The sequence below is a fragment of the Staurois parvus genome, unplaced genomic scaffold (assembly GCF_062004578.1).
Source record: "Staurois parvus isolate SC_StPar_1 unplaced genomic scaffold, SC_StPar_1.0 ptg000025l, whole genome shotgun sequence".
Classification (NCBI taxonomy): Eukaryota; Metazoa; Chordata; class Amphibia; order Anura; family Ranidae; genus Staurois; species Staurois parvus.
This window is the reverse complement of record NW_028317821.1, coordinates 10,762,544-10,788,952: the sequence shown is the minus strand read 5'-3', so window position 1 is coordinate 10,788,952 and position 26,409 is coordinate 10,762,544. Positions and strand designations below refer to the sequence as shown.

The 26,409-nt window shown below is 39.2% G+C and overlaps 1 protein-coding gene across 1 annotated transcript; it reads left to right on the top strand.

Annotated features, from left to right (window-relative positions):
- Positions 1–26,409, top strand: HSP90B1 (heat shock protein 90 beta family member 1). Its single transcript, XM_089651828.1, has 18 exons — positions 1–157; positions 4,683–4,785; positions 5,236–5,377; positions 5,463–5,579; positions 6,592–6,923; positions 11,393–11,504; positions 15,726–15,845; positions 16,067–16,183; positions 16,585–16,722; positions 16,799–16,876; positions 16,994–17,059; positions 17,781–18,050; positions 18,127–18,372; positions 18,496–18,632; positions 18,821–18,899; positions 19,539–19,694; positions 21,621–21,749; positions 25,828–26,409. The coding sequence occupies exons 1-18, from the start codon at positions 109–111 to the stop codon at positions 25,855–25,857; spliced, it is 2,421 nt and encodes an 806-aa protein (XP_089507954.1). The 5' UTR covers positions 1–108; the 3' UTR covers positions 25,858–26,409.

Sequence of the window (26,409 nt, the reverse complement as noted above, 5' to 3'; positions counted from 1 at the left end):
GGTGCTTGTCAGAGGCAGATATTAAAGCTTAGGAGGCGGCGCACGGTTGCAGTTTTCTGTGGAGAACGAGGAACGTGGGCAGCGGAACTGTACGGTTTGGGGGTCACCATGAGGAAGTTGTGGGCTATTGGCCTGTGCTTCGTCCTGCTAGCCTTTGGTGAGTGCCCGGGGTTAGGGGGAGGAGAGCAGCTGAGGACCCCCTAGTATATCCCATCTTTTTCCTTCCCAGTCTTCTAGAAGCTTCCTGGCCGACTTCCTTCAGTAGGTGGAGAGGTCTGTTGGTACTCTGGAACTTTCATGTCTTTCACAGTATCATCTATTGGAATAATATGATGGTTTATGGGGGTCCTCAGCTTCCTTGTATATGACTGGTGAACACAATGGGTGTCATGGCTGCCATGGCAAACTTCAGTCACCCATAGCAAGTGTCATTGGCTGGAGTCCATCTGGTTGCCAAGGGTTACTATATTCTGCACAGATTTCTTCCCATCTATTATATGAATGCATTTTCATCCTTGGTCACCTAGGGGGAAAAAAGTAACTTAATTAAAAAAGTTTTTGGTGTTTCCATTGACTATGATAGGTGTGTTTTTCAAATGATGCTAAAGATGCAGCAAACAGGAATTTCCAAAAATACAGCATGCAGATGTGAACAGTTAGGATTTAAAGGGGGTTTATTTTTCATGCAGTTTTGCCACTCTGGGAAGGCACCCTTTTCAGTGCAGCAAGAGTGCACCAGTGTGAACAGGGCCTAATATGTCTGTTTTCCTTTCATGTTCCTGATGAGGCTATTGTAGGTCACTGAGATAAAGCAGGGAAAATCCATATTATTATTAGTAAATCCTAGAGTTTTCATTGAAACAAAAATTGAGCGGAATCTTTCCAATGGAGACACTTGCTCTAGTGGCTGCAAAACTCTAAGGATTTTAACTTTTCCCTGCTATATCCTTAAGTAGAAAGTTTTGTTCTTTAGATCCCAGAGCGGGTTTACCCACTGTAACCAATGACTTTTCCTGGCTGATTACCATTGGCAAAGGCTGGTGTGTCCCCCTCCCCTCCTCCACAGGATAGAACATGCACCTTCACCTGATGCAAATATGTGTTTGTAGAATGATCTTTCATTGTCAGTCAAATCAAGCTTGTATTTTCCAGCTGCCATCTAGAGTCAATAGGGCTCCTTTATGTGTCTGAATATGTCCAGAAAAACCTGCCAGGGTTCTAGAAACTGTTTCACATGATATTCTCTGCACACTGCTCATTTCCAACCATCAGGGAAAAAAATAAATTAAGCATGAGTTGATGTATCGCATAAGTAACTAATGTGTAACTTGTCCACCAGCTTAAAAACTAGAAAAATGTTGGGTGTTCTGTTCCTTGCTTTACTTTTTTTTTTTTTTTTTTTTTCTACTTGAAGCCTGGGTTCACACCAATGTGATGCGATTTCTGGCAATGTCATCGCGGTCTGTTTCGGAGCGTCATTCATTTATCATTAACAACCACACCAGATCGCATGAATGGGATGTGATTGCAGTGCAGGACACACACAGTATTTGCAGCGTTTCCCCCACCGCATTGCAGTTGCATCCTGTTCATGCAATCTGGTGTGGGTGTCAATGATAAATTAATGACAATCTGAAACAGATCGCAAAACGCGATGCCATTGCCAGAAATCGCATTGCATGGGTGAGAACACCCATGCAATGCGATTTAAAAAGGGTCCTGCGCCTTTTTGGTGCAGATGCGATTTGAGCCATACAAACTGTATGACCTAAATAGCACAGCAGACATTTGCATGTAATTTGCACAGGAATGCTGTGCGAATTGCATGCAGTGTCCCGCACCACATAGTGTGAACCCGGGCTAAATGGGCTGTCAGATATTTATCACTGGGAGACGCTGATGGGAACAAACTGCAGAAATAATGTAGCCTTGGGTAGTGCATCGTAAAAAGCCTGTAAATGGACTGTTTTAGCAAATCTAAATGATCCAAAGACTAGATCTAGGACTGATTCAGTGTGAAGACAGCAGTCATTGACATTGTGCTGGAAGTTTCTAAGTGGATAATGCAATTCCTTTACCCTTCATTTGGTTCCCTTTTAGCCAGTTTGTCACCAGATAGTAACCCCCCAATCAATACATGCCATGATTTTGCATTCTTCATCCTACCCATTGCCCCAGCTCTTGCACAAAGCAAATACTGGTGGCACTTTGTAGGCCCAACCAACCCATGTGAATGCTTGGTTCTGGTTATTGGCCACATTAAGCACTGCATTTTCGGAGGGCTGTATGTTAACTTTTGGTGTGGACTCTAGGCACAGGAAGCAATCGATTACTTAAAGTCCTCCCTCGCCCCAGCTTCCTGCTACCCTAACTGGCCCTAAGGCTACTTTCACACTGAGGAGTTTTGGAAGTGCTTTTGTTTTAAAAAGCTCCTGAAAAGCTCAACAAAAACTCTTCCCTATGTATGTTTTCACACTGGGGTATTGTGCTTCTGTTGCGGTGTAACAGTTCTTCAACCCTGCTCTTTGGCTATCCTGCGCAGAAAACAAACCATTCTTCATCAAGAGATCCTGACTGCAGAAGTGGGTGATCAGGCCTCAACATCAGCCTCCGAAGATACTTCAGTTCAGATCACATTAGCAATGCCTAGGCATTCAGATGCATGTCTGCCTGCTGCAGGAACATGATGCAGATTTGTTTTTTTTGTTTTTTTGTAGCACATGCCAGTGTAAAGTGTTAACTAGTTTATTATTTAAAATGTCCCTAAACCCACATCCGTAAAATCAGTCTGTATACTCGCTGTGGAACCGAAGGGGTTAAAGCGGTAGTAAAGTCTCCGGCGGGGTGGGGGATTCATAATGTGGTGGTATATATCACATATTGGCACATTATGAAATACTTGCCCTAAAACTAAGCCCTACAGTGGTGCACTGTCACCGCTGACAGGGCTTCAATCTTCACCCTGTCTTCCTTCCAGGTTCGCGGGCTCTGACTGTCTGAACCGTGATGATGTCACTCCCACTCAAGAGGGCGGGAGCCTCGGGCACAGCATACACGGGTATGCTGTTCCTTTAGTGCACATGCATCCGTGATGTCTTTGGCTGCTGCTCTCTGGAATATCTTCTGAACGGTGCACGTTTAGGAGATATTTATTTATTTTTACCTACAGATAAGCTTACCTGTAGGTAAAATTAACAAGACTTACTACCACTTTAATCCTCCACATTGTGTGAAAAGACTGTTTGATCCGGTCTTCTCTGATCCTCCCTTTCTACCACAGTTTCCAATCCATCTGCTGATAGCAAAGAGCCCTGGGAGGCACTCTGCAGATGCTTAGTTTGGTGTGTATTGCAGGAGTGTGGTTTTTTTTTTTTTTTTTTTTTATTCCTTTTGGGGGGGGGGGGGGTGAATGTGATCGGCACTGTCCAGAGGGTCAGGGGTCATGCAGCCTCACAGGACAGTCAAAGGAGACTGAAAACTCCTCATACAATCAGTGCTCAGCTGGACATTGATAGGAGTCGTAAGACTGCCTTATAAACTGCTAAATACCTTTTCTAATTAGCAGTATATTTACTAAAATAATTGCATTTCCATGTTTTGTGGAAAACTGGATATAGTAAATTCAGGGTCCTGGGTATAGTAACACTTTAACCGCTTCCCGACCGGCCGTTGCATATAAACGGCTGGACGGTGGCACTGCAGGGTCGGGTGGCCGTTTATAAACTGCCTCCCCGCACCCTGCTTGTGCGCGCTCCCTGGGAGCGCACAGCACCGCGATCTGGTGCCCGCTGTGTCCTCCGGACACCGATTGTCGGACGGGACCTCTGTACGAGGTCCCGATCATGTGATCACTGATTGGCCAATCAGTGATCACATGCAAAGTAGTAAGCAATGATGTCACTTGTGACATCATTGCTTACTACGTGTGAAATCTGTGAATGATCACAGAGGTCACATGGTACAAGGCTATTCACAACAGCCTTGTACCATGTGACAAGCTGTGACCAATCACAGCTCACTCAGTACTTCTCAATGAGTGCAAGAATGCAGACAGAGAGAAGGAGAAATGATTGCTTTTACATCCTATATATGTGTAAAAGCAATCAGTGTATTAAAAAAAAAAAATAAAAAAAAAATCTTAATCACCCCCCACAAGTAGTACATTGTCACCATGATGACACTGTACTGCTAGGGTGACAGTATGTAAAAAAAAAAATATAAAATAAAAATGTTTAAAAATTATAATTTTTGGTTATAAACAAACTAATTTGGATTTTTTTTTTTTTTTTTTTTTACTAAAAAGATAACGGAATAAATTTTGGCCAAGATTTATGATGAAATATTTATTTGCAAAATTTTATAAACACTTTTTTTTTCAAAATTTTGGGACATTTTCATTTACATAGCAAAAAAAAATAAAGATCCCAGTGGTGAATAAATACCACCAAAATAAAGCTTTATCTGTCTCAAAAAAATGGTAAAAAATTAATTTGGGTACAGTGTTGCATGACCGCGCAATTGTCATTTAAAGTGTGATAGCGCTGAAAGCTGAAAATTGCCCTGGTCAGAAAGGGGGTAAAAGTATCCGGTCTGGAAGTGGTTAAAGAGATGAGGAGATTGAGGCGTTGCATTTTTCTGTAAGGGTTACTTAATTGAAATAAACTATTTAAATATCTTTACAGTCTCTGTGAGAGCAGAAGATGAAGTAGACATTGATGGAACGGTAGAAGACGACCTTGGAAAAAGCCGGGAAGGCTCAAGAACAGATGATGAAGTTGTAAGCAGGTTAGCCTTCACTACATGCAGTGTTATTATGAACTTATCTATTTAAAGTGTAAACCGGAACTGGATGCAGTCAGCTATGGATTTCATCTTTCATCATGCTAGAGCAGTTAGAGGAATACAAGTGTGACTTATATTTAGTGTGTTCTATGTTCTTAAGTGAGTACACAAAACCTGCAATCAACAAAACGTAAGCCCATGGGAATGTTTGATATAGAAGAAAGATGTCTAATCATTACATCCCATTTTAGCTTATTTACGAAATACTTGTTCAGATTTATTATTATTATTATTATTATACAGGATTTATATAGCGCCAACAGTTTGCTCAGCACTTTACAATATAAAGCGAGACAATACAGTTCAATACAAGAGGGATAGGAGGGCTCTGATCTTTGGAGCTTACATTTATCAGGGAATAAAAAATTTTTAACCACTTTGTTGCTCTCATAGGGAAGAGGAAGCAATTCAGCTGGATGGACTTAATGCTGCACAAATTAAGGAACTCCGGGAGAAATCTGAAAAGTTTGCATTCCAGGCTGAGGTTAATAGAATGATGAAGCTGATTATTAACTCCCTATACAAAAATAAAGAGGTAACTTACTTTTGAAAGTTGAGATGCTAATCTTCCTAATGTCACACTGATGATTAATCTGTTAAACGCTGTACACTTTCTGCAGATCTTCCTTCGAGAATTGATTTCCAATGCCTCTGATGCCCTTGACAAGATCCGGTTAATTTCTTTGACTGATGAAACTGCACTTGCTGCTAATGAAGAACTTACCATTAAGATTAAGGTATGGCTGTGATTAAAAACATGGTATGCTGGTGTCCTATACAGATCTCATAAAGATAATCAGTTTGTTTATATTTAAACTTTTTTTTTTTTTTTTTTTCCCTGTTCAATGTGGAATTCACCACTTCTTTGGTTAAACTTTGTAATGGGCAGTTGTGTATATGGCAACTAATTTCAACAGCTAGTGTAATTTAGTGGAACTAAACCCATTGATTTGAAGTGGTTTTAAAGGCTCAAGGTTTTTTTACCTTCATGCATTCTATGCTGCTTTCAGTTGTAGCCAGTGAGCCAATCGGGAGAGGAAGGGGGTGGGGCTGTGCGTGTGTGTGTGGACATGCAGAGCCACGGCTTAAAAGCATGCCTGTTTGGCAGCCCCGTAGCAAGCTGCTTGCTGTGGGGGCACCCACCAGGAAGGAAGGGGCCGGGAGTGCCATCGGGAGACCCAAGAGGAGGATCGAGACTGCTCTGTGGAAAACATTGCACAGAGCATGACACTGGGTGTTTTAGTATTTGTATGTTGTAAGACTGTAGTATCATTTTCGGTTTCAGAGAAAAGTTACATTCCAGATATGCTGTGAATAAAAACTCAGTTGCTTGCCCTTTCAGCTGAACTGTCAAGCCATCAAATGGCTGTCATAACTGCTCATATGTGCAGCACAATAACTGTAGATCAAAAAGAAGCTAAGATCTTTCCTTGACTGCAAAATATAGGAGGGTTTAGTTCCATTTTAAGGACAGTTTATTTATTTATTTTTTCTATTTATGCACCATTCCTTGCTTTTTTTTTTAAAGGGTAAAGAAAGTTTGTGTGTGGGTGTTCCCTGTCACCCCCTAAAGAGCTCGGGTTACAAATTTTTCTACAATGTCTTTACTTTTTACTTACTGGTGCATATGTAGTGCATGCCTCTGATAAAATGTCAGTTGCCAGCACGTTTGCCAGTTCTTAGCCACTCTTTTAATCCCTCAATCAGCTGTGGCTTATTTTTAATGTATGTGCTAAAACTGTCTTTCAGTGTGATAAAGAGAAGAACATGCTGCATATAACAGACACTGGCATTGGTATGACAAAGGAGGAGCTTGTGAAGAATTTGGGAACCATTGCTAAATCTGGAACAAGTGAATTTTTGAACAAGCTCACAGATGCCCAGGACTCTGGCCAGTCTACCTCTGAGCTGATTGGACAGTTTGGTGTTGGTTTCTATTCTGCCTTCCTTGTTGCTGACCGTGTAATTGTGACCTCAAAACACAATAATGATACACAGCACATCTGGGAATCTGATTCTAATGAATTCTTTGTGACTGATGATCCTCGGGGTGACACATTGGGAAGAGGAACAACAATAACGTAAGTGGACCTTGGATGCTGTAATGCAGGCTGGTTTTTAATAACTGCACTTTAAGATGTGCTTGCCCTTTTTTAGTTAGTGAGTGCTGACATTTATGCTTTGCAACAGCATGTGCTAATGTAGTGCACGTTACAAGCGTTGATGCATTTTGGTACTTATCATTTTCAACACTAAGGCAACACCTGCATTGTAAACGGGTCCTGAACTATACTAGCCCTCCCACCCAAGATGCATACCTACTTTGAACCACAGGTATGTTTGTTTACATACAGTGTTGCATGTCTTTAGTGTCTGTTACAGCCCTATAAACTGCTATGGGGTGTCTGAGGCTGGAGTCATTTGAGACACTTCTCCCTATAGAAGTCTGAGGCTTTAAGGCACAGGCATTGGCAGAACACTGAGAACCTGCTGGATGCAAAAAAAAAAAACAGACTACAGTCCTCTGATAGAGGCAAGTATGGATTTAAAGAGGGAAAGTGAGTTAGGTTGGCTTCTTAAACTTTTACCTTCTGCATCCTTGCTGTTGGGGTTCAGTATAGTTTTCTGATCTTCTCCTGTTTCTGCCTGTCAGTTTGCAGGAGGTCCTGTGGAATTCAAGGGTGACATTTTCTGATTCCAGAAAGTCAGCCCCACGAAGACTTATAGCTTAATATTAAAGCTTGACTAAATAGCATGATTAAAATCATGATGGTTGCAAGCACTGTTGATCAACAGATCAGTTTGTTTCTCCCTCTGAAATTGTGGATGTGATGGGTGACCATATGTAAACTGACTCCCACTTGCCATATAGTACAATGACGGGTGCAAGGTGGTTCTCTCGTTCTGGGAGGACGTCACATGAAGTCCTCCCATTCTAACCGCGCATGCACGGCTCTGGGAGTGCGTGGCGATTGGCGGTGCGCTGTGTTCCTCGGACACAACAGATCACCGATCAACGGAAAGAGCCGAAGATGTCGGCTCAGTCATGTGATCAGCTGTGTCAAATCACATAGTAAGAATTTTATAATAATGTGTACTTGTGAGCTACTATAGTGGTATAAAATAATACTTATAAATACTTAGCTGTTTAAAAAATATATGATGGTGCATCAACACAAAAAACACATACTCATAATACTGCGTACAAATAAACCAAATAAAATATCAAATGTGTCGCGCTCCACTACTCAAACTGTATTATCAATACTCTCCTCTTCAAACGTGCAAAATATGAACCTTTCTACTAGTTATTAATATATAAAAAATCTAAATAAATAAATCTAAATAAATATTAATCCATAATGGTATAATTTAAGATTAAAATTAAAATTAGAACACCCCTTGTGTTGAAATTAATTGTGGTACAATTCTACTAAATTAATAAAATTGATAATATAAAAACTAAAAAATTTATTCAAATTCCATGTGCATGATGTTGAAATAAATCAAATCAAATATATAGAAAACCTCCATACTTAGTAATATATATGTGCCAACTTCTAAAGTGCTTAATAATGTATATGTGCCAAATTGCAAAATACAAAAGACAATTCTAAAAAATGAGGAAATACATAAAAAATAAATAATAAACAAATTAATCTAAAAAATATTTCTTAAAATAACAGATAATAAATAGCAATAAAAAAGAGAGAAACCTCTTACTATACACCAAACTATATACCAATTGTCCTTCGCTAAGATGAAATATAAACGTCCCAATTTGTATATAGAGATATATGGAAAATATATTGCTGTTGAAGTAAACTGTAGTATTACTTTCCTTCCACTAGATGGCCTTCCAATTTCTTCTGGGTTGTGAGGGCTGGATAGATAGATATGGATATCTCCCCTCGTCCTGTGGGGTTCTATCTCCTATCTATCCAGCCCTCACAACCCAGAAGAAATTGGAAGGCCATCTAGTGGAAGGAAAGTAATACTACAGTTTACTTCAGCAGCAATATATTTTCCATATATCTCTATATATACAAATTGGGACGTTTATATTTCATCTTAGCGAAGGACAATTGGTATATAGTTTTAATCACCATCTTAGGTTGTATAAGTGAGGTGAGCATATCATATCATCTGTATAGTAAGAGGTTTCTTTCTTTTTTATTGCTATTTATTATCTGTTATTTTAAGAAATATTTTTTATATTAATTTGTTTATTTATTTTTTATGTATTTCCTCATTTTTTAGAATTGTCTTTTGTATTTTGCAATTTGGCACATATACGTTTTGCACATATATATTACGAAGTATGGAGGTTTTCTATATATTTGATTTATTTCAACATCATGCACATGGAATTTGAATAATTTTTTAGTTTTTATATTATCAATTTTATTAATTTAGTAGAATTGTACCACAATTAATTTCAACACAAGGGGTGTTCTAATTTTAATCTTAAATTATACCATTATGGATTAATATTTATTTAGATTTATTTATTTCTATTTTTTATATATTAACTAGTAGAAAGGTTCATATTTTGCACGTTTGAAGAGGAGAGTATTAATAATACAGTTTTTTGAGTAGTGGAGCGCGACACATTTGATATTTTATTTGTGTCAAATCACAGCTGATCACATGTAAACAGGGAAATGCCGGTTATCGGCATTTCTCTCCTCACGAGCTGTCACGCTGACAGCTCGAGAGGAGAGCTGGTAATTTGGCATTCCTCGGAGGAGACGTGTGCACTGATCATCGGGGTACTGATGATCAGTGTGCCCTGATCTGTGTAGCCCCAGCAGTGCCACCTGTCAGTGTCAATCAGTGCCAGCTGTCATTGCTCCTCCATGCCACCTGCCAGTGCCCATCAGTGTGTTAGGGAGCGAGGAGCCAGACACACAAGGAGGTGCAATTAAAGGTAGGTTTATTATACAAAAACAAGACAGTCTATGCAAGGCCAACAGCAACAACAGATGACTTGGTAGAACAGTAGCCAGGAAAGATGGTCGCCAGAGCCAGGGTCAGAAGCCAGGAAGGATGGTCGCCAGAGCCGGGGTCAAAAGCCAGAAAGGAGTCTTGCCAAAGCCGAGTCGGTATCCAGGAAAGCAATGAGAAACTAAACAGGAACTTGCAGCTGTGCAACAGACAGGACACGAATGCAATGGACAGCTACAAACAGCAGACTTAAATGTGATAAGCTGCCACCTCCTGGAGGAGGAGCCGCAGAGGGTTGAAAGCATAAAGGATCCCACAATGCTTTGCAGACACCTAAGATGGATGCCAGCATATGGAGCAGCACAAGCCCTGAGGAAAGGTAGGACCTTGACACAGTGTCACATTTCAGTGCCTTTCAGTGCACATCAATGCTGCCTATCAGTGCCCATCAGTGATGCCTGTCAATGCCCATCAGTGTCTCCCTATAAGTGTCTATTAGTGCAGCCTATCAGTGCCCATCACTACAGCCTCATTAGCGCACATCAGTGAAGGAGAAAAATCACTTATTTACAATTTTTTTTAACAAAACGAAAACTTTTCCAAAATTTTCAGTGGTTTTTGGTTTAAGAAAAAAAATAAACCCAGAGGTGATTAAATACTAATTATTCAAAGTGTGACAGCGCTGAAAGCTGGAAATTGGCCTGGGCAGGAAGGGGGTAGAAGTGCCCAGTAGGCTAGTGGTTAAAGTTTTAATTTCTTAGTCACTTGTCCTACCCAGCCTGTGATTAATGTAAGCTCAGCTCTTAATTGATATGACCATCCCTGTGTTCCCCTTTTAAGGAGTTTATTGTTGAGCTAGGGTTACTGAGATATCTAACCACTAGTTTGCAGTAACCTCAATTGCAGTCCATTAGGGTTGTTAATAAGGAATTTAAATAACTACTTATTTAACCACTTGCCTACAGGGCACTTATACCCCCTTCCTGCCCAGGCCAATTTTCAGCTTTCAGCTCTGTCGCACTTTGACAACTGCGCGGTCATGCAACACTGCACCCATGTAAAATTTTGTTCACATGAATAGAGCTTTCTTTTGGTAGCATTCACTCACCGCTGGGTTTTATTTTTTGCGCTATAAACAAAAAATGAGCTATACTTTTGAAGAGAAGCTTTTTGGTTTTTATTATAAAATTTAGCAAACGGGTAATTTTTTTTCTACTTCACTGATGTGCGTTGATGAGGCGGCACCAGGGGCGTGCGGGAGGGATCACTGGGAAGGCGCGTTCTGGGAGGACATCATTACACCCTCCTAGAACTGGACGGCCGCAGTGAAGCTGTCATTTGGCTATTTGTGGTTGGCAAGTGATTAACCAAATTGTTGTAAATTTTTTGTAATTCTATAGAAATTGTATTTATTAGCTGCATACTTGTTTCAGGTTAGTGATTTGAAAGTACTGAAGGAAGAGGATTACCGTGTGTGTTTGTGTGTATGTGGTTTCTTTTGTTTTTTTTTCCTACTGCAATTGTAGATTTGGAAATCTTCGTATGGTATGAAAGATCATATTAGATGACTTTTTTTTTTTTTTTTTTTTTTTGCTTTTTAAAGCTTGGTTTTGAAAGAAGAGGCAACTGATTATCTTGAATTGGAAACAATTAAGAACCTGGTCCGGAAATATTCTCAGTTTATCAACTTCCCTATTTATGTTTGGAGTAGCAAGGTAAGAATTATTTATAAATTTTGTATGCTTGTCAGAAACAGACTTTTAGGGTCCTTGCACATGTTACTGATGAATGCCGGATCTTCCTGGAAGAAAGTTCCTGACAAAAAATTCAAGTACAGCCTATACAGTGTGAATATTTGCACCCTCCTTTATGCACGTAAAAGTTTTTGTAGTTTTTTGTTTTGTAAAAGTTGAACGGGTCAATATCTTTGATCAGGTCAGCACTATACCAGCGTTCACATTAGTATAGCGTCCCCAAAATCGCAGCATTAGCGGGATCGGCCCCGGCACCTGCCAACACCTGCGTTTAGCCCCTACGCTTACCCCCCCTTCTCCCCCAGCAAGTGCAGTGTCAGTAGGTCACTGTCACTTGATACATTGCACACAAAACCGCAGTGTTCGCAGAATCAGGCCTGATCTCTGTTAGCACTTGCCGGTAAATTTTGATGACTCTCATATGCAGCAGAGTGTCAGTACTAGTGTCGCTCTACCTTTTTGGTGAACTGGCAAGTACCAGCGGTCTAGTACATCTTGGTCTTTCACATACCTCCTTGATTTTTGGAGCTGTTTTTCACGGAATATCTGTATGTGTTGATTGTGGATCAAAGCAGTTTATATGCACAACAATTTATTGCCGCCAGCGCAAATTCAAACCTTGCCAGACCATTCGCATGGAAACTCATTACGGTTTTCAAATTTTCATTTTTTTTTTTTTTTTTTTGGGCCTAACCCTCAACATGGGCATTACTACAAGAAATTAATTGCGGTTGTATTGGCCCGCAGACCCGATTCATCATATGCCGTGTTCTCTGCTGCCATGGCCAGGCACAGATATGAGAGTATAATGTGTTTTATGCATTTTAGCGACAATACACTCTGTCATCCTCAAGGTGACCCTGAATTTTGACCGGCTCCACAAAATTCAGCCCCTCACAAATCGCCTTAACCTAAAATTTGCAGAGGTCTATACTCCCCAGCAAAACATCTGCGTTGAGGAATCCCTCATTCATTTTTTCTGGCCGCCTTGCATTCAAACAAGCGTGCCAGATATGGGGTCAAGATGTAGAAGACCTGTGAGAGGACAACAGGCTATACTTATAAGTTTCGGATTTACGAGGGAAAAGTCACGTGGAGCCCGCCCGGATGCCCAGACTACATGGGGAGCAGTGGCAAGATAGTTTGGGACTTGGTGTCATCATTTCTCCATATGGGGTACCACTTATACGTGGACAATTTTTTTTATTCAAGCGTGCCACTATTTAGACATTTGTTCAATCTTGGAACTGGCACTTGTGGCAAAGTGTGACCTAATGTGTGCCCACCATTAGAAGTGGGTGGATGCAGGGCAGTATATTCTAATGGTGGGCATACCACACACTTTTTCTGGCAGAGATTTCTTCTCATTTTTTTCATTCAGTCCACTGGCTGCATACAAAAAAAAGAACATGGCATATATAACCAACAAGGACCGGAATTCGGAAGCTACAAGCATTTCATCACTTCAGTTTCACAGGATATAAACCGCGCCATTTGTAAATTAGGAAAGCATCTGATCACACCAAGTTTGGTTTGATTAGATAATGTAAGGGCAGAGGAGATATCTAGAGTCTGATAGACTCCAGATTAATCAAAAAAGAATATATAACAATGCCCATTGAAGTTATAGGGGTTATTTGCATTCCCTGTTATAGCATTAAAAGTGATTAAAAAAAAAAAAAAAATATTGCCTCTCCCATGCACACACACCTGTGTGCACAAGCCTTGACCCTGTGCCATTATGTAAACAGTGGTTGCACCATGTATGTGAGGTATTGCCGTGAACGTCAGATCAAGGGCAGTAATTCTAACACTAGACCTCCTCTGTAAAACTAAAATAGTGGCTTTTAAAGCTCTGTCTATGGATATTAAAAATGTTTGCAGTTTGTCGCCATTGCATGGGGCATGCGCAGTTTTAAAGCATGTCATGTTTGGTATCCATTTACTCGGCATACCGTTATCTTTTATATTTTACCAAACAATTGGCCAATATATTGTGTTTTTGTGCATTAAAAGTAAAATAAGTTTTTTTTTTTTTTTTGTTTTTTTGTGTTTTTTTTAAATTGCTTTTGAAAAATCGCTTCGAGTACTATGTGCCATAAAAAATTGTAGTGCCCACCATTTTATTCACTAGGATGTCTGCTTTAAAAAAAATTGTTTTTGGGGTTTAAATTAATTTTCTAGCAAAAAATACTGTTTTTTCATGTAACAAAAAGGCTTGGTCTTCTGGTGGTTAGAGTGAATGATGTGTGGCATAAACTTCTAATGCTGGGCATAAAACTCCCGCACCCCCCAAAATGACCCTTTTTTGGAAAGTCACCCCAAACTATTTGCTGAGAGGAATGTTAAATCAATAGAAGAATTTTATTTTTTTACCACAAGTTTTTGGAAAATGACAAAAAAAAAAAAAAAATATATATATATATATATATATATATATATATATATATATATATATATATATATATATATATATATAAATTTTTTTTTTTTTTTTTTTTTTTACACAGAATTGTCACTTAAATGATTTACTGCTTACACATGCCATGGTTATGTGGAATTACTCCCCAAAATACATTTTGCTACTTCTCCCGAGTATGGGGGTACCACATGTGAGAGACTTTTTGGCAGTCTAGCCAAGTACAGGACCCCAAAATCCAATAAGCACCTTCAGGCTTTTAAAGGGCTTTATTTCCTCATTACACTGCCAGACTACCTATCACAGTTTCGGAGGCCCCGAAATGCCAGGATAGCACCTAACCCCCCCAAATTGCCCCTTTTTGGAAAGTAGACACCCCAAAGAATTTGATAAAAAGCACGGTAAGTATTTTGCAGATCTCATTTGTTGCCACAAGTTTTTGGAAAATTAAGAAAAAAAACCAAACTTTTTCTATATAATATTTTTTTTTTTTTTTTTTTTTTATTTCAAAACCTTGTGAGAAAAAATTAGATCTGCAAAATACTCACCATGCGTCTTTTTAAATTCCTTGGGGTGTCTACTTTCCAGAAAGGGGTCATTTGGGGGGGTTTGGGGCTATCCTGGCATGTCAGGGCCTTCAAAACTGTGATGGGTAGTGAGGAAGTGTAATGAGGAAGTTACGCACCTTCAGGCTTTCAAAGTGGTCATTGGATTTCAGGCTCCTGTATGTGGCTAGGCTCCCAAAAAGTCTCAGATGTGGTATCCCCATACTTGGTAGAAGTAGCAGAATGTATTTTGGGGTGTAATTCCACATATACCCATGGCTTGTGCAAGCAATAAATCATTTAAATGACAACTTTGTGTAAAAAAAAAAAAAAAAAAAAAAAAAGTCATTTTCCAGGAACGTGTGGGGAAAAAAAAAAAAATCTTCCATGGACTCCATATGCCTCTCAGCAGATAGCTTAGGGTGTCTAATTTCCGAAAAGGGGTCATTTGAGGGTGTTTGTACTATCCTGGTATTTTAGCACCTCAAGAAATGTGATGGGCAGTCAGAAAGTAAAAGCTATGTAAATTGCAGTATCTATACCATAGTTTGTAGACACTATAACTTTCACAAAAAGCAATCAATATACACTTATTGGGATTTTTTTTTTTACCAAAAACATGTAGCAGAATACATTTTGGCCTAAATTTTATAACTAACTTTGAGTTTACTATATATTTTTTTTATAGCTGAAAGTAAAAAATATTGTTTTTCTTCAAAATATTTGGTCTTTTTTTGTTTATAGCGTGAAAAATAAAAAGCGCACAGGTGATCAAATACCACCGAAAGAAAGCTCTGTGTGAAAAAAAGGACATAAATTTTGTTTAGGTGCAGTATTGCATGACCGCGCTTCAGTTGAATTAGTGCAGCGCCGAGTAGCAAAAAGTGGCCTGGTCATTAGGGGGGGGTAAATCCTCAGGAGCTCAAGTGGTTAAAGCGGAACTTCCCCTTTTGGGTGGAACTCCGGTTTAAAGCAAACAAGGCAAGTCCACTTTATTTCCTCTGCTTGCCTTTGCTCTGGCTCTCTAAAAATCTGTGTGTGTGTCGCATCTCAAGTGCCTCACCACAGTGCAGCCCTTAGGGCTTGTGTTGCAACTGGAGTGAAGGAAGATTGTTTTTTGTTTTGTTTTTTTCGCAATCTCCTGACAGATTTTACTTTTAGGCAAGGTTTAGTATGTATTGTGGAAACCCACCTGTTTACTCATGTATTGCTTTTTAGACTGAGACTGTAGAAGAGCCGATTGATGAAGAGGAAGCTAAAGAGGAGAAGGATGAGGATGCTGATGAGGAAGCTGCTGTTGAGGAGGAGGATGAAGAGAAGAAACCAAAGACAAAGAAGGTGAGTCTAAGCAATGTAAATATGTGGATAAGGGATATGTCTAACGAACCATAAGCTGCCACAAATTAGGTGTGATGGCATTAAAACAAACTGTGTATATGCTTGGACTGTGTTGCCTGATAAGTCTGTTTTTCAGCTGTAGCATTTTACAACCAAATACAAAAACATTCTAGTGAAAATTCTTTTAATTTAAAAATGTAAGCTCTTCTTTCTCAACAAAGGTTGAGAAGACTATCTGGGACTGGGAACTTATGAATGACATCAAGCCCATCTGGCAGAGACCATCTAAGGAGGTAGAAGAGGATGAATACAAAGCCTTTTACAAGTCTTTCTCAAAGGTAATTTTTGTCTTGTACTTTGGACATTCTGCTTCTGTATTTCATAATAACATTTATTGGGTCATTTAGTCTGAAAATGTTGGCTAAGCTACTTTTTTTTTTTTTTTGACCATTTTTAAATAAATATTACTTTTTAATATAAAAAAAATATTCTTGTCACTATAGCGTTCATGCTGTTCAAGGGCTTTCACATTTTCATTTTACACTAGCTAACAATCCAGTTAAGTGTTATAGGTTTTATTCCTTTTTAACCAATAAGGGACCAACCAGATGTCACTTTGGTCAGTGTACTAATCACATGGTTTGTATATTACCATCTTTTGAAAGATGACACATGGTGGCTTAGAACACGTGTTTTTAATGTACACATGTATTAATTAATGAAATATCCTATCTTTTAGGAAAGTGATGATCCACTGGCTCACATCCACTTTACTGCTGAAGGAGAGGTTACCTTCAAATCCATCTTGTTTGTGCCTTCGACAGCTCCTCGGGGTCTGTTTGATGAATATGGCTCCAAGAAGAGTGATTATATAAAAGTATGTTGCATTACTGTTGACATGTAAAATAACAACTGCATTTCTATCTTACTCTAATTGCCATCTTTCTTAACAGCTATTTGTCCGCAGAGTTTTCATTACAGATGACTTCCATGACATGATGCCCAAATACTTGAACTTTGTAAAGGGAGTGGTAAGTTCTTCTTCTTCCTTCTTTTTTTTTTTTTTTTTTTTGTTGGCTTGGTTGGGAATTTCCTTGGAGCTTTGCGTTCTGTGACCATTTTTCTCTTTATTTTCTGCAACTTTCTAGGTTGATTCAGATGACTTGCCTCTTAATGTGTCTAGAGAAACCCTACAGCAACATAAATTGTTAAAGGTATGTTTTTTGTCATTTGCTCATACTTCCAAATACCTTTTTTAATCAGTTGACTTGGCAAGGGATTGTGTACTGAGGCTTTTATTTGAGTTATTGGTTTTCTTACCATACACTTAAATGGGAATGAAAAATCCGCTTGATACAGCTCAGGAGGTCGACTGCAAGTTATAAGCACCTGTAAAGGAACTCGCAGTGACCTGATGTATCGCAAAGTGATTTCAACTGCAAGGTAAAGGCACACTACATTTGCCAATCTATAAATATCCTAAACCAAATCCTCCCTTGGTAGATGCTGAATGAATACTAGATAAAAATTGGCCATTCCATTTTTAAAATGGAATATAAAGATTTCTCTGCTACCTTCTAAAGATACCTGTAGCCATGTCACATGATTGCCATTCTTGCTGCCTTTAGGCTATGGAGCCATTTGTGTGCATCTTTCAAGCCCTGAGAAATATTTGGTCAGATTCTTTGAGTATGCGTGTATGACCGCCTTCTTATCCCTATGGCTGACTTGAAGCATGTGTTTTTTATTTGTAGTTAAGGGGTTGTGTGTTTTTTGTGTGGGGTTTTTTTTTTTTTTTTTTTTTCTTTGTAGAAATGAAAATTAACGGTACTTTTTAAGCAGAGCTATGCGTTCATGAGTGTCCTGCAGAGGGGAAAATTGTTATGTTTGTGAAATAGATTGGAAATAGTAGGATTTTTTTTTTTTTCTTACTAGGTTATAAGAAAGAAGCTGGTACGTAAAACTTTAGACATGATTAAGAAAATTGCAGAAGACAAATATAATGACAAATTCTGGAAGGAGTTTGGCACAAATGTCAAACTTGGTGTGATTGAAGACCACTCGAACCGTACCCGTTTGGCCAAGCTTCTCCGATTCCAGTCTTCCAACCACAAGACAGAGCTCACCAGTTTGGAGCAGTATGTTGAAAGAATGAAGGACAAGCAGGATAAAATCTATTTCATGGCTGGTGCAAGCAGGAAAGAGGTGAGCCTTTACATTTTCTTGGTGTTCAGGATAAACACAGAATGCAAAAGTTCATACTTTGGTTCTACTCCCTAAGGTGGAATCTTCCCCATTTGTCGAACGTTTGTTGAAGAAGGGCTATGAAGTCGTCTTCTTGATTGAACCTGTAGATGAGTACTGCATACAGGCCCTGCCAGAGTTTGATGGAAAGAGATTCCAGAACATTGCCAAAGAAGGACTGAAGTTTGATGAAAGTGAGAAGGCAAAGGAAGTACGTGAGGCCCTGGAGAAGGAATTTGATCCACTGCTTTCCTGGCTGAAGGATAAATCCCTGAAAGACCAGGTATATTTACTTACCTTTGCTACATGGAGAGATTGTCTGTATTAGAGAGAGAATGCATATATATTTTATTTTATTTTTTTTACTTGCCATATGACTTTACTGCTTATTATAACCTTTCCATAGATTGAAAAAGCTGTCCTATCCCAGCGTTTGACACAGTCCCCATGTGCACTTGTGGCTAGCCAGTATGGGTGGTCTGGCAATATGGAAAGGATTATGAAGGCACAAGCATACCAGACTGGAAAAGACATTTCCACAAGGTAAGATGTATTTTATAAATTAGCTGGCCAACCTGGTGAAACAAATGCCTTTTTACATCTGGATAACAATGCTTACTTTTTAAAAGGGTTTTTGCCACGGTCTCTCATTTGTCTAGATCTTTCAGCTTCTGTTTTTGACTTTTTTGCATGTGGCTTTTTATTACAATTTTGTTTATATTTAATTTCAGTTACTACTCCAGCCAGAAAAAGACCCTTGAGATTAACCCAAGACACCCTTTGATAAAGGAAATGTTACGGAGAGTACAGGTGAGCAGTTTAATAAATAAAATCTTCCTGATCCTCGTATTAAGGAAACTTTTATGGCCAAAATCAGATTAACGCTTTAATGTGAAACAGCTGCCTCTGGGTGCCTTTTTTAAACCTGCCCACCCCCAATTTCCACATATTTGTATGGTATTGTGTGGAGATATCAATAGGGTTTCTTGGTAGAGAGCCTGATTACGCTCCTAGATTAGTGAGGCCACCCACCAGAGCATGCAGGTATCAGCTAGACCTCTTGGTAGAGGGCAGCCTTACAATGCTAATTATCAAAGCAGTGGGTCAGTAGTGAAACAAAAGGAAGTATGGCCAGGCTGTTGGCATGCAGAAACCTGGAGGTGGTCAACAGGTCATCTGTTGATTTATTATTGCTACAGGTATGTATTCAGTTTTCATTCTTAAACTGTTTTGACACAATCTTTAAAAACCTTTTACTCTTTAAAAACCTTTTACTCAAGCATGAGTTTTCAGTAGCCTCAATACAATGCAATAAACCTTTTTGGTACAATATTGCACTAACTACAGAGGTCATATTCTACTACTCCGGTGCAATAGAGGAAGGTTTTGGGGTTACTCTGCTAGAATTATGTAAGTTGTAAATTTTTTTTTTTTTTCTTTTGTGAACAGGAAAATGAAGATGACCAGACTGTATCGGACCTCGCAGTTGTACTTTTAGAGACTGCCACTTTACGGTCAGGATATCAATTACCAGATACAAAGACGTACAGTGAAAGGATAGAAAGAATGCTGCGACTAAGTTTAAATATCGACCTTGATGCCAAGGTAAAAGCTTAATCTTTACGTTTTACTCACCCTTCCACCTAGCATGAGCACAACATGTGTACTATGTGATGAAGCGCTCAACTTATATAAAGTGTGAAATACCTCCTTCCAAAAATATAAAATAATTAAATACACAGATACTTAATTTTCTTCAATCTATACAAGATAATTTAGTGCAAAATCCCCACACACAAATTATAGGCCCCCTAGTGGTAAATTGTGATAGTCAACTAATAACACTTTAACTGTGCAAAGTGATAAATATATCCAATTATATAAGGAAACAATTCAAAATCAATTCAAAAAAACTTGTGATGCCACACTGTGCAAAATAATAAAAGTGTTCAATACACAGTGGTTATAACTTCACTCCATGCTGCAATTGTGCTCTTCGTGATACTCTGTGACTCCCCTGGATTTAGCCAAAATGCCCCCTCACCTTCCACATTCGACCCTTGCGGGTCACAAAGCTTTAAATATATAGTATCTCTGCCAGGTTTTTCATACTCCACTGACTCCACCGACTCAATTATGATCCTCCTCCAAGCAATGAATTCCTCTCAGATCACTTCCCTCACAATATGGACTCAAACACAGGGCGTATATGCAAGATAAAGACAGACCTCCATAGTGCAACACTGTTTTAATGCACTTAAAGATAGAAAACAAATAGCACTCACATATCCTCCAACAGAGACAAGCAGTTTCCCATGTGCTATGGGTATACTCAGGTGTACAAAGATGGCGTCCGAACCCGGAACCGGAAGTACGTCGCCCCTATAACCGGAAATGCGGCGACGCGTTGCGCCACGATCACGTGGCTTCTTCAGGAGGCGGCATCCTGAAGAAGCCACATGATCGTGGGCGGCATCCTGAAGAAGTCACGTGATCGTGGCGCAACGCGTCGACGCATTTCCGGTTATAGGGGTGACGTACTTCCGGTTCCGGGTTCGGACGCCATCTTTGTACACCTGAGTATACCCATAGCACATGGGAAACTGCTTGTCTCTGTTGGAGGATATGTGAGTGCTATTTGTTTTCTATCTTTAAGTGCATTAAAACAGTGTTGCACTATGGAGGTCTGTCTTTATCTTGCATATACGCCCTGTGTTTGAGTCCATATTGTGAGGGAAGTGATCTGAGAGGAATTCATTGCTTGGAGGAGGATCATAATTGAGTCGGAGTCAGTGGAGTATGAAAAACCTGGCAGAGATACTATATATTTAAAGCTTTGTGACCCGCAAGGGTCGAATGTGGAAGGTGAGGGGGCATTTTGGCTAAATCCAGGGGAGTCACAGAGTATCACGAAGAGCACAATTGCAGCATGGAGTGAAGTTATAACCACTGTGTATTGAACACTTTTTTATTATTTTGCACAGTGTGGCATCACAAGTTTTTTTTGAATTGTTTCCTTATATAATTGGATATATTTATCACTTTGCACAGTTAAAGTGTTATTAGTTGACTATCACAATTTACCACTAGGGGGCCTATAATTTGTGTGTGGGGATTTTGCACTAAGTTATCTTGTATAGATTGAAGAAAATTAAGTATCTGTGTATTTAATTATTTTATAATATTTTTGGAAGGAGGTATTTCACACTTTATATAAGTTGAGCGCTTCATCACATTATATATAATTTGTTTGCACATATCTTAAGGTATAAAGAATAGGTGATAGCAGCTAACTTTTGGTTTTAAGGTTCTGTGGAGCGCAGGGGGATCCTTTTCTATATTTACAACATGTGTACTGCTAAGTTTGCAACTATATTTTGGATATTGTATGTAGATTGCTAAATGGAAACACTATGTTGGCAAATATATTGTATATCCCTATGGTTGATGTTTAACTTGACAGGGCAGAGTTTTATAAAATGACCTTTGTTCAAATTGGTGCATTAGTTGTACTTAATAAATTTGTTGCAGGTTGACGATGAGCCAGAGGAGGAAGAGGAGCCAGCAGCCGATGAAGCAGAGCTGGATGATTCAGATGATGATGTTGAAGAGGTTGATGCAGAAGAGAAAGATGAGACAGCAGAACAGACAGGCAAACAGGTTGGTGTCTTTGTAGGTTGTAACAAATGTCACACAGGAATGTTCAATTTCTATCACCCGAGACATGTAGTTCCGGGCAGGTAGGGTTTTTTTATCCTTGCCTGTAGCAGGGCTCACCTGTCAAGCATTAGGGCAGCAGTGCTGCTGGCGATTGCTGCCACACAGTGCCAGCCTCCACTCCCCCCGCATGAACCGCCCACTGTCTCCCAGGATCCACTTGCCCATCTGTGGGACCGGCTCACTGCCGTTGGCTAGAGGGGAGGGAGGAGACTGACACAACCGCTCCCCTCCCCTTCTTGTCCTGACTCGGAAGTGATGTTATGTCACTTCCGGGTCCCCGGTTAAAGATTTCCCAGCCATTGAGGCCGGAAAACCATGTAATGCAGTGTGATGTGCTCTGCATTACATTTAGGGTAGGCATCCAGGGTGTTCTAGACCTTGGATGTCTCAAAGAGAAATTGTCACCAAAAATAATCACATAGGGGACTTTGTCCCCTATGTGATGAAAACAAAAAAAAATTAAGTAAATACATTTTTTTAATTGTAAAACTTCAAAATTACTCAAGCACATAACTTAATATAACATAATAAATTGCCCCCTCCACCCCCCCACTTGTACCCACGTACAAATGTAAAGGCAAAGACTGGGGCACTTGCGCATGAAAACGTTGATTGCGAAACACGTTATATATCACTGCACATGCCAAGATGAGAGCAATAATTCTAGCACCAGACCACCTCCGTAACACTATATTGATTACCTATAAGGGGCTTAAAGTGTTGCCTATAGAAAATATGGGGTACTGAAGTTCTTTGCCATTTTTACTAACAAATAGGGTAAATTTTATTTAATTTTTTTGTGCCCTAAAATTAACTTTTTTTTTTTTTTTTTTTTTTTTTTTTTTCTGAAATTTTGCGGTATTATCATGCAAAATAAAAAAAAATTGGGAACTACCGCTATTCTCTAGGGCAGGGGTGGCCAACCTGCGGCTCTCCAGCTGCTGCAGGACTACAAGTTCCATCATGCCTCTGCAAGTCAGTAACTTCCTTTCTTTGCAATGCCTCATGGGAAATGTAGTTCCACAACAGCTGGAGAGCCACAGGTTAGCTACCCCTGCTCTAGGGTATCTGCTTTCAGAAAATATATATATAATGTTTGGGGATTTTGTGTAATCTTCAAGCCTAAAATTATTTTATTTATTTTTAAACGTGTGCAAAACACGCAAAAACAACTCTGGCAGCGAAGGGGATAAGGGATAAGCCAGACGCTCCGCTTTCCTGACCAGCACCCAATCGGTGTTCATTACACTGCAAGGTGTCTCCCCTCGTTACTAGTACCCAGGTGTGGTGCTGGAGACAGGGAGGGGGAGGAGGAGATAAACTGCGCAATGTTAAAATTAGTTAAGTCACCATAAAGCCTTTTTAAAAAAACCTCAGATTTAAATACGGTTTTGGTTCAAATTTACTATTTATATAGATATCACACATTGGGGCACAGATCTAGTCCCTGGACAATTAGTTCCCCCCCCTCCCCCCCACACACTAGTGATTCCCTTATCCTAAAAAAAAAAGCATCTTTACTTATCAGCCTGTTACATGACCCATACCAGTTCTTCAAATTGCTGCACAGCAATTATCAAATGTTTTATTTATACAATTACAAATAACTTGAACATACACTATGAAAAGACTTCAGAACAAACCCACTTAAAAGGCCAACTCCAGGAAACTCAAAAATGGTCCCTTGCAGTGGGGCTGCACCAGCACTGTAAGGGTTATTTGCTCATATAGGTACGGAACTTGTTAAAGTAGACTTACTTGCTCAATTCTCCAATCCCCTGAAGCGCTTTCTCCCCACGCTTCCAGCTGTCTTGGGTCTTCGCATCATCCAGACAATTTCAGGGTCCCTAGACCCTGCATTGGGCATGATGAAGCAGAGAGACAGTCCACTGCTGGAGTGTGGAGGAGCACCATCTGCTAGGGTAGCAGAGGATCAAGTAAGTTAGTGCTTCTCCCCTCTAAATGAGCAGTGTGCAGCCCCACTGCAAGCTAAATTTTTCAAATACCCACAGTAAACTGCCTCTCCAAAATATACACTGGTCTACACCAGTTTATGTAGAAAACCTGGGTTTTCGGTCAAAACTATTTCAGAATGAGTCGGTACTCTACTTCATGTGAAAAAAGCAGCAGTCGTAAATTGTGAACTTATATACACAAACTAAATGCATAACCATATGGACAACAAGTGTAAAAATCAACATAATATATAAAATATAACCAAAAAAATACTCAGTCCCAATCAGTGAAAATAGTGCAAGGTGCTGATATTCAACTGTCCAATTTCTTGATTGTGAACTCTTTTCACAACACAAGTGCTCCACTGTGCTCAGAATAGTTCCCCACATGGACTGACACTTGCCATCATCCAATGACCACCTATCTCTAGAATTGTCATTTGTGCTTTTGGGACTATCCCAGTGAAACAGTGTTGCTATTGATAACCACTTTTCCTCAGTGAGCTGTATCTGATGCCTACTTTCTCCTCTCCTCCACATGTAGAGTAGAGAAGTCACCATGTATAAAGAAACAAAAGGGGACATCCCATAGTGAAAAAAACACTTTTACTTTTATTATGGGGAAATTGCTGCAAGATTACACTCACAAAAGAAGTGCCCATAACCTGGTGTACTCGGCCTTATTGCTGTGCAGTATGAAAGTGGCTGCCGCTATGGTGGTTAATTCTCCGAGCGGTGTGCATTCCACAGGGCAGATGTTGTCATCAAACCTTGATGCATTTCAACCATAGATCGTTTTCAGGAAGTGCGTGTTTTATTTATTTATTGTTTATGAATGCTCCCCTTCAAGCTCAGTATATATATATATATATATATATATATATATATATATATATATATATATATATATATATATATATATATATATATATATATATATATATATATATAATTTTTTTTTTTTTTTTTTTTTTTTATTTCATGGTTTTTGGAATTTGTATAGATATTAGTAGTATTTTGATGATTTTTCTGTGCATCAAATTGTTTTAGTAGTAGTTTCTGTTGTGATGTGCCTTTTTTATAACCATGATCTTTTAGTGGTGGGTTACAGTAGAGAAGGGTTAGACCTTGGTTTTTATTGCTGCCTGTGTCCCTGATGTGTAAACTTGCTGTTCGGTTTGTCCTGGTGACCACCGTTAAGCGGATGTTATCAAAGTAAGAGTTCGTGGAAATACTTTGGGGCAGGAATGAAAGGAAAATCTCCCCTGTGGGAAAGGCAGCAAAACATAACAGATGGGGGCATTTAACCCTCCCCTACTCCCATCTAAAGCGGTTTAAAAATGGCTTTACACACACCTTTTTTTAAAGTGTATGTAAACTCTAACAATTCCCTATATTTGCTATTTTGGTCTGCTAAATATACCATTGAAAGGGGTTAATAGAGGAAGGGCTGGCAACACATGCTTAGGAATTCATAGGTGTAATGTCAATTAGGAAGGTAGGAGCACTCTATTTCTGGCACTCAAACAGCTATGTTTCTGTTTCCGGTGTGTTTAAAGTGACACAAGGCAATAGCTAAAAAAAAGTGAAGATGGATTAGAACACCTGTAAGGTTTTTATAGCTGTCTGCCACCATTAGGGAGATTCACGGTCTTTTTGTCCTGTTTAGAGTTTTCATTCAAAGTAAAAGGTCCTAAAATTTTGGTTGACCAAAAGAGGGGAAATTTTTCCAATGGGGACACTGAATCTGTTGACACCCAAGGATTACCTCACTAAGGAGGGATTTCCTCACTTGTATTTGCTATGGGACAGGGAGTGAAGGGAAATATCCACAATGGGAATACAGATGGTAAAGAAAAACTGCCCTTGCTCTGTCCCAAAATGAAAATGTTTTTTGCCTTTTTTAGTGACATGTCACTAAGGTGAATATTATTATTTATTTTTTTTTCTTCTGTATGGGTTATCAGGCCTTTCTATCTATTTGGCCTATATTTAATTTTTTTTTTTTTTTTATCACAAATGTAATTTTTAATTTTTTTTTTTTTGTTTTATTTTTCTTTCAGGGATCCACACATATAAAAGACGAATTCTAAATGCCATCTCACAACCAACTAGTGGGGGGAAAGGCTTTTTCAGTGTTGGGGAGGGTTTTTTAGTTTTTTTTTTTTTTTAAGAAAAAAAACATTCCTCATGAATGTAAATTTGTACTATTTATGGTTGTAAAATCCTATTCCTGTGAATACAAGCATTCTGAAAAGTCAAACCGGATTTACTGTCCAGATGTAACCTGGCAATGCCATCCAAGAAATGTGTCAAAAGCATTGCAAGCTAAAACTTCAATCAGATGTTGAATGGATGTGGAATTAACCTGCACAATCAAGAAAGGACTGAGTATCTGTTCATCAGTGGACTGTCTTGCACAAAGCTGATTGATCTACAGCCTAGCACTACACAGTAGAACTGGACTCCAAATGTGAAATGTCAAGTTACAATGGTTACATTTTTGTCTCCTTGGAGAAAAATCCCTGACTAAAAGCAGCTGGTTCATCTTGTAACACTTCCAGTTATTGTCACAATTTTACAGTCAATGTCCACAGCAAACTCCTTTCAACAATAAAGTTGTGGTGACTTTGTTATTGAACAAA